We start from the raw sequence: 8,277 nt of genomic DNA on the forward strand, positions 1-8,277 counted from the left end.
TTTCACTTTCCTGCATTGGAGAAGGAAATGGCAACCCACTCCAGTGTTCTTGCCTGGAGAATCCCAGGGACGGGAAAGCCTGGTGGGCTGCCGTCTATGGGGTCGCACAGAGTCAGACACGACTAAAGTGACTTAGCAGCAGCAGCAGGTGAACACAGGAGAAGGCAATGGCAACCCACTCCAGTACTCTTGCCTGGGGAATCACATGGACGGAGGAGCCTGGTAGGTTGCAGCCCATGGGGTCGCGAAGGGTTGGGCACGACTGAGCAACTTCACTTTCACTTTTCATTTTCATGCATTGGAGAAGGAAATGGCAACCCACTCGTGTTCTTGCCTGGAGAATCCCAGGGACGGAGGAGCTCGGTGGGCTGCCATCTATGGGGTCGCACAGAGTTGGACACAACTGACACGACTTAACAGCAGCAGCAGCAGCAGCAGGTGAACACAAGGCATTATTATAATTTGACTGTTCTATCATGTATACTAGGTTAAAACTCATTCAGATAATCCTTTCATGTATCTATTTCACTAAAGCAGCACTTTTTTTCCCCTCTAAGAAGCACATATTCAACTCTGTATAAAGCACAATTCTGTTTTATTAAAATAGTATTTTTAAAATGTAAGACAATACATTTTGGTGGCCTATACTCCAGTTTAGAGAATAAATCATTATACAAAATGATAGGATAAAATGAAACATGGAAATTAATATATATTTTAGGGGTTGAATCATGTGCCTCAAAATTTATATTTTGAACTCTCTGTACTTCACAATGTGACCTTATTTGAAGATATGGTCCTTACAGAGGTAACCAAGTTAACAGGAGTTCACTAGGGGAAGTATTAATTCAAATAATTTATGTCCTTATAAAAAGAGGAAACTTGGACACAGACACAGACACAGTGAGATTGCCATGTGAGGATGAAGGACACATCAGAGTTATTTTTTATAAGTCAGGGAATACCGAAGATTGCCATCGACCACCAGAAGTTGGATGAGAAGCGTTGAACTGATTCTTCCTTGCAACCTTCAGAAGAACCAGATTTGCAGACTCTTTGATCTGACCCTTCTAGCTTTCAGAACTGTGAGACAGTAAGTTTTGATTGTTTAGTCCTCCTAGTTTTTGGCACCTTGTTATGGCAGTCTAACAGACTAATACAGAGATTAAATACCAAAAGTATAACAATGGCAATGATTAAGATATTTGAATGATTAAAATATTATATTTTCTGAGTGCATATATTTTAATTAAGCATTATGTTATCTTTTATTATCTTTGAAACAATCCTGAGAAATGACATTAGTTACTATAGAATTTTGTTTTAAAAAAAATAGAAGATTCCTGATAATATCACTACTGGCAGTAGAGCAAAGATTCTGTCTGATCTGAGTCCCAGTTCAGCTCTCTGCTCTAAAAGCAGTAGAAGAGACCATACGACTGAGTTCAGCGAGTTGGGAGCAGATTATTTATTAAAATGAAGCAGACTTAATGAGGATGATGTGGTTGTTCTAGAGTTGGAATCAAGGAATAAATTTTAAAAGTTGGAAACGCCTTGGAGAACAAAGCTTATTCTTCTTGAGGGAAGTAACTTTAGCCAAGATCTCACATTTGAAATGTCTGAGGATGAAAGAGTAGAATTCTCAGGGATTAAAAAACGAGAGGAAACCTCTTTTGCAGTATCCTGAACCCCAAAATAAATAATTATCACTGGATTTTCTCATAGTTTGGAACCTGTGGAAGTCTCTGATGAGAAGCGTGACATAACGGTACTAGAAAAATCAGGGATATTGTATCCACAGGATAGAAAATAAAGGATTTATTTTATTGGAAATTTAATGATTCTGGGAGAAGCAGAGAAAATTTTCAGACATAGAAGTTTGTCTTCCAACCATGTACTAGCTTTTCTGTATACTGAATACCATACAAAGATCATCATTGAAGCAGGAAGATAGGCTACAGCAGTGATTCTCAAACATTAGCCAGCATCCAGATCACCTGGAGGCTTATTGAGACATATTTCTGATTCAGTAGGTCTGGAGTGGTACCTGGGAATGTGAATTTCCCACAAGTTCCCAGGTGATAGTGATGCTAGTACTTGGTCAGGGGATCACACTGTGAGATTCACTGTGTTAAATGAGTACTTTCTAACTATCTTTACAATATGCTTATGCACCATGAAAATCCACCTGTCCTGTGGCAGGCTTATTACTATATTCTACTGGAGGATGGTGTTCCTGGGTTATAACTAAGGGAAAATACAAGTTAGTCTGGCATCCACAGAAGAATTGATCTGTTCATACTTGGTATGCCCTAATTGTGTCTAAATTTTTATCTGTGCTCTCCATGTGGCCTCGCCTCTGTTCTTCTTCCTCACAAGTGTTGATTTTTGCTCAGAATTTAAACTAATCCAGGCATCTTCCTCAACAGAGGTTTTTCTCTGTTCCTCTTCTCTGTTCCTTCCTTTTATATATATATGTATTTAATTTATTTTTGAAAGCATTCTCCTCTTATAAGTAGGAATATAGGTAAGTTCAGTCAATTCTGTACTCGAATGAAGTAATTATGCATAGTCATGTAGTGTTTAATGATAGTGTTGGTGATGATCATTGACACGTGGGCCCTTAATTCAGGATTACGGAGAAGAAAGCATTTTGTGAGCATGTGGATGGGAATTTTCTTTTGTGAGGAAGAAAGCAAAATAATTTACAAAAGACTGAACTAAGACAATTTAAAATTTTGAGTGTATTAGGTTTTATATATTAATATGTGTTACTATTCGTATAACTAAAGACAGCCTACGATGTTCTTGAAAATTATTGAACCACAATTTCTTTGGCCACTAATATTACTGCAAGATTAGTTTTGCAGGTGTGACCATGCAGAGATGTTTTAATCAGTTATTTCTTAAAGCTCCCTAGCAAATTTTAAAGATTAGTTTTTGATCACAAATTCTTACATTTGTAAGAGATGAAGAAACACTACATATTTCCATTATGTACTGATACGTACACAAACATCTACACAGACACAGGTACAGTCCCTGAATTAAGTAATTCTTGAGAGAGTCAGCTAAATAATGCCTTTGTATGACAATGAAAAGCAATGCCAACTGCTTTTTTGGCTTATTTCAATGTTTTCAATACTGTTTCAATATAACAAACAGTAAATATGCTGGCTTGAGTGAAGTACAAGCTTCCTATGGAAAATTAAAATTTATTTAGTAAATCAAGTACATCCTTGAATACTCTTGAGTTGAAGTTTCTAGAGTTTGTGAAATACAATTATGGCCAGTAATATATATGTGCAGGATATGCTGGAAATAAAAGAATCTTCAGAAATAAAAGGTAATTATCCTGTATAGTAACAATCAACGTATGATAATTAGGCTTTGCGTTATGGGTGTAAGATCTGATGCTTTTGTATGAATGACAGTGTAAGTTTTTATGACAAAGTTGTATGACTGTGCTACTAGACTTTGGGAATGAAAAAGAGTGAAGAATCCAGAATTGTGTTTTATGATTACTGAGATGGACAATGAAAGAATTAAGGAAAACTATGGTTATAAATATTTTCAGAAGATAGAATAATGAAATGGGCAAGGGCTGGTAATAATGTATTTATATCTCATAGAGGTGAGAACATGTATTGCATATACCTTTGTATCCAAAAGTACATATATAATAATGATAACAATACAATTTGATAAGTGCTGGTATAAAGGTATGTTTAGAAAATAGAAGGAGGTCTCAAACTCAAGAATACTGAGGAGTATATGTAGCAATAAACAAGGACAATAATTAAGAGGGAAGAGATGGTCAGCAAGCTAAATATTACAAGAGATACATGGAAGGATCAAAACACATGGAAATCTGATGAACAAAATAAACCAGAAACTGAGGCAGTCCTGAATCACACACAAAGATTCCCCTGTGAAAAGACATTAACTGAAGATCTGTTTAAAGAATGATGTTCCAATCACCCCACCACCATTCTCCCTCACCCTCACTCATCATGCAGAGCAGTTGGCAGCAAACAGCATACCTGGAAGCCAAACAAGTGAAACTGGTACTTCTCTCTAGAACAACAATCAAATTGACTCAGAAGATTAAGGCTTCTCCTCAGGTGTTGGCACCCCTACATAAAGCTCTCCTTAATTAGGTATACAGCAAGTCCATCTTAATGGTTAACTCTCCACTTACAATGTCCACATCTAATTTTTTCATTTGCAGGCTCCACTTAAGTAACCAGCTTTCACAATTCAGCTACCCCTTCAGCACAGAGATCTGCAGAAAATCAGTCCTATCTCTATAAAAAGACAGTAATTTGTGCTCCTAAGATTTACATAGACTTAAAATTACAAAAGTTGTACTGGGGTTATAGTATTTAAATTGATAGACAACCAGTACAATCTTTTGAAAATATATTCTAATAAATGTTATCAACAGGGACAATGTTTCTATGGAAATGATGGTGAAGTAACACAATGAGAGACAGTAGATGCTCATATTTCTTATGAATCCAATAGAAAGAGAAATAGAATTTTAATATTTTACAACTTAAAGAGATAAACAAGAAAAGCAGTCTCTGAATGAAAGAATTGCACAGGCCTTTCACCAATGAAGGGATGAGAGCAAAGGCAGGCCAGTTCTGGCTGGATATGAAATATCTAAAACACTGAGTGCCTTAAGAGAAAAAGGATACACAACGTTGAATAAAGAACTGCTAGGTCCTTGTGTTGGACTTAAGCTTCAGTTAAATCCTCTTCTTGGTAAGGATGAAAATACACAAAAGAGATATGAGAATGAGGAGGTTTAAAAATGTGTTACTTCTTTGCCTGAAAAATTTTTGGGGATGAACTAGAGAAGCCAGAGACATTTAAACCAGGACCACTGAAAACTGACTTCAACAGTGTTTGCGAGTAAAAGCATGAAACCCGTCCAATCTTTTAAACACTTTGGGTTGAGGCAGCAGTGGGCAGCATGAGAGAAGACCTTTCCTTTAGTGACAAAATAATTACGTCATGAGATTGGCGTGGAAGGATTCCTCTTCCTTGATGTTTCAACAACGTAAAAAGCTGTCTCTGTTTACTTTGCTTTTGTCTCATCTCTTGTAAAACAATTCCTCTTTTCCCTAAACACACCAGACTGGTCTTGGCTCACTCTCATACTGATAGAAATATAAGACATTTGTTTGTTTCTTTTGTCCCATTAGATACTGATTTAAGAATTCTGCAGACTCACAGGTTATATAATTTCTGAACCTTCTTATATATCTTCTTAAATTTTCTTCATTTTGGTGAATGTGAAAACTAGTCTTAAGATACTACCTGTCTCAAACTGAGACATAAATGCTTGTTTTACCTCTGCCTTCCATCCATCTTGCTTTCTTCATAAGTGATGATTTTGACTTTTCATTTCCTCATCTGCAACTAAGTTGCCTATTCATAATGCATAGATTCCTTGAAATTATTAACCAATTATTCTGCATTGGAAGGTCATTTTTTGTATAATTGTATAACTAGTAGTCCTATTTGTGCTCTAAGTTTGGTGCACAAATAAAATTACATAAATGCAAATATAATATCTCTACAACTAATAACAGGTTATTCATTGTAGTTATCTTACTTTACTATATAAGCAATGGCATTAAAAATGCTCTCTTCCTGGGACTTCCCTGGAGGTCAGTGGTTAAGAATCCACATTCCCATTGCAGGAGACATGGGTTCTATCCCTGATCCAGGAAGATTCCACATACCACAGGGGAACAAAGACCATGAGCCCCAACTACTGAGCCCATGCACTGCAACTACTAAAGCCTGTGTACCCTAGAACCCCTGCTCTGCAACAAGAGAAACCATTGCAATAAGAAGGCCATTCACTGCAACAAAGTGTACCTCTGGCTTGCCACAATTAGAGTAAGCTGTGGTGCAGCAACAAAGACCCAGGGCAGCCATAAGTCATCAATAATTTAAAAATATATATTTTTAAAAATCTACTTATACTATGTAAAGGAAAAATGAGAACATATAGAAATTACCTGTCAGAGCAAGTTGGTGGAGGTTGAGTGTGGTTAACTCCACCTCACTGCAAAGCCTCGGTTCATTCTTTCCCAGTCCTGACATACCATGTATGTTGGTTTACCAGAGTACCACACATAGAGTGGACAGTGTATAAATTATCCAGATATGTAATGTTTATAACTTCTTGTGGTTCTAGATACAGAAAATATTCATCATGGAACAGGACAATCAGACATTCAACCCTGAGTTCATCTTGATGGGAATTTTTAGTTACACGCCCACTCACATCTTTCTCTTCTCTCTGGTCCTGGGCATCTTCACAATGGCGCTCTTGGCAAACACTCTCATGGTTCTCCTCATCTACCTGGACCCGCGGCTCCACACCCCCATGTACTTCCTCCTCAGCCAGCTCTCCCTCATGGACCTCATGCTCATCTGCACCACTGTACCCAAGATGGTCCACAGCTACCTGTCTGGCAGGAAGTCCATTTCTGTAGCAGGATGTGAAGCCCAAATATTCCTCTATGTGTCTCTCCTTGGTGCTGAGTGCTTCTTGTTGGCTGTCATGGCCTATGACCGCTATGTTGCCATTTGCTATCCTCTTCAGTACCCCAGTCTCATGAACTGGAAACTTTGTGGACTCATGGCTGCCTCTACATGGATTCTTGGTGCCTTTGATGGGATTGTTGATGTAGCTGCTACTATGTCTTTCTCCTATTGTGGATCCCGAGAAATAGCTCAGTTCTTCTGTGATGTCCCAGCACTCCTACATCTCTCCTGCATGGATACTTCCACATTTGAAACACTTATTTTCATCTGTTGTGTAGTAATGCTCCTCCTCCCTCTGTCACTCATCATCATCTCCTACACACGTGTAATTATAACTGTCATTCGCATGAGTTGTGGGGAGGGTCGGCACAAGGCTTTCACCACCTGTACTTCACATCTTATTGTTGTGGGGATGTATTATGGAGCAGCTATGTTCATATATATGAGACCCACTTCTAATAGATCCGCCACTCAGGACAAGACGGTGTCAGCCTTCTACACCATTCTCACTCCCACGCTGAATCCCCTTATATACAGTCTCCGGAACAAAGATGTGGCCAAAGCATTCAGTAGGGTACTAGGGAAGAGGTAATCTAGAGAATAAAATGGATTAGTGATTTATGGAAATTTTTTTCTGTCTTAACTCTTCTCTCTTTAAATTCATTTATTAAAAAGAAAATTCAGCAAAAAGTGTATAAACTATTTTCCTTAATTAGGCATCAGACTTGATAGACTCTGGGTATACATTCAGTTAATTGATATATTTTGCATTCATTGTATATTCATTTTGGTTTTAATGGTACTCAATGAAATTCTTGAGAAGTGAGTAATTAAGTTAATAAAGTTTCACTCCCCTTTCTAAAACTAAATAATAAACAGTTCAGTCACTCAGTCGTGTCTGGCTCTTTCCGACCCATGAATCCCAGCATGCCAGGCCTCCCAGTCCATCACCATCTCCTGGAGTTCATTCAGACTCACGTCCATCGAGTCGGTGATGCCATCCAGCCATCTCATCCTCGGTCATCCCCTACTCCTCCTGCCCCCAATCCCTCCCAGCATCAGAGTCTTTTCCAGTGAGCCAATTCTTCTCATGAGGTGGCCAAAGTACTGGAGTTTCAGCTTTAGCATCATTCCTTTCAAAGAAATCCCAGGGTTGATCTCCTTCAGAATGGACTGGTTGGATCTCCTTGCAGTCCAAGGGACTCGCAAGAGTCTTCTTCAACACCACAGTTCAAAAGCATCAGTTCTTCGGCGCTCAGCCTTCGTCACAGTCCAACTCTCACATCCATACATGACCACAGGAAAAACCATAGCCTTGACTAGACAGACCTTAGTCAGCAAAGTAATGTCTTTGCTTTTGAATATGCTGTCTAGGTTGGTCATAACTTTTCTTTCAAGGATAAGAGTCTTTTAATTTCATGGCTGCAGTCACCATCTGCAGTGATTTTGGAGCCCAGAAAAATAAAGTCTGCCACTGTTTCCACTGTTACCCCATCTATTGCCCATGAAGTGATGGGACCACATGCCATGATCTTCGTTTTCTGAATGTTGAGCTTTAAGCCAACTTTTTCACTCTCCTCTTTCACTTTCATCAAGAGGCTTTTTAGTTCCTCTTCACTTTCTGCCATAAGGGTGGTGTCATCTGCATATCTGAGGTGATTGATATTTCTCCCGGCAATCTTGATTTCAGCCTGTGTTTCTTCCAGT

The 8,277-nt window shown here is 38.5% G+C and overlaps 1 protein-coding gene across 1 annotated transcript; it reads left to right on the top strand.

The window, feature by feature from the left end:
• The first annotated feature begins 6,235 nt into the window (after positions 1-6,235).
• Positions 6,236-7,162, top strand: LOC138069358 (olfactory receptor 2M3-like). The gene has a single exon (XM_068960622.1). It carries the CDS (start codon positions 6,236-6,238, stop codon positions 7,160-7,162), a length of 927 nt encoding a protein of 308 aa, XP_068816723.1.
• The last annotated feature ends 1,115 nt before the right edge of the window (positions 7,163-8,277 follow it).

The sequence above is a fragment of the Capricornis sumatraensis genome, chromosome 22 (assembly GCF_032405125.1).
Source record: "Capricornis sumatraensis isolate serow.1 chromosome 22, serow.2, whole genome shotgun sequence".
Lineage (NCBI taxonomy): Eukaryota > Metazoa > Chordata > Mammalia > Artiodactyla > Bovidae > Capricornis > Capricornis sumatraensis.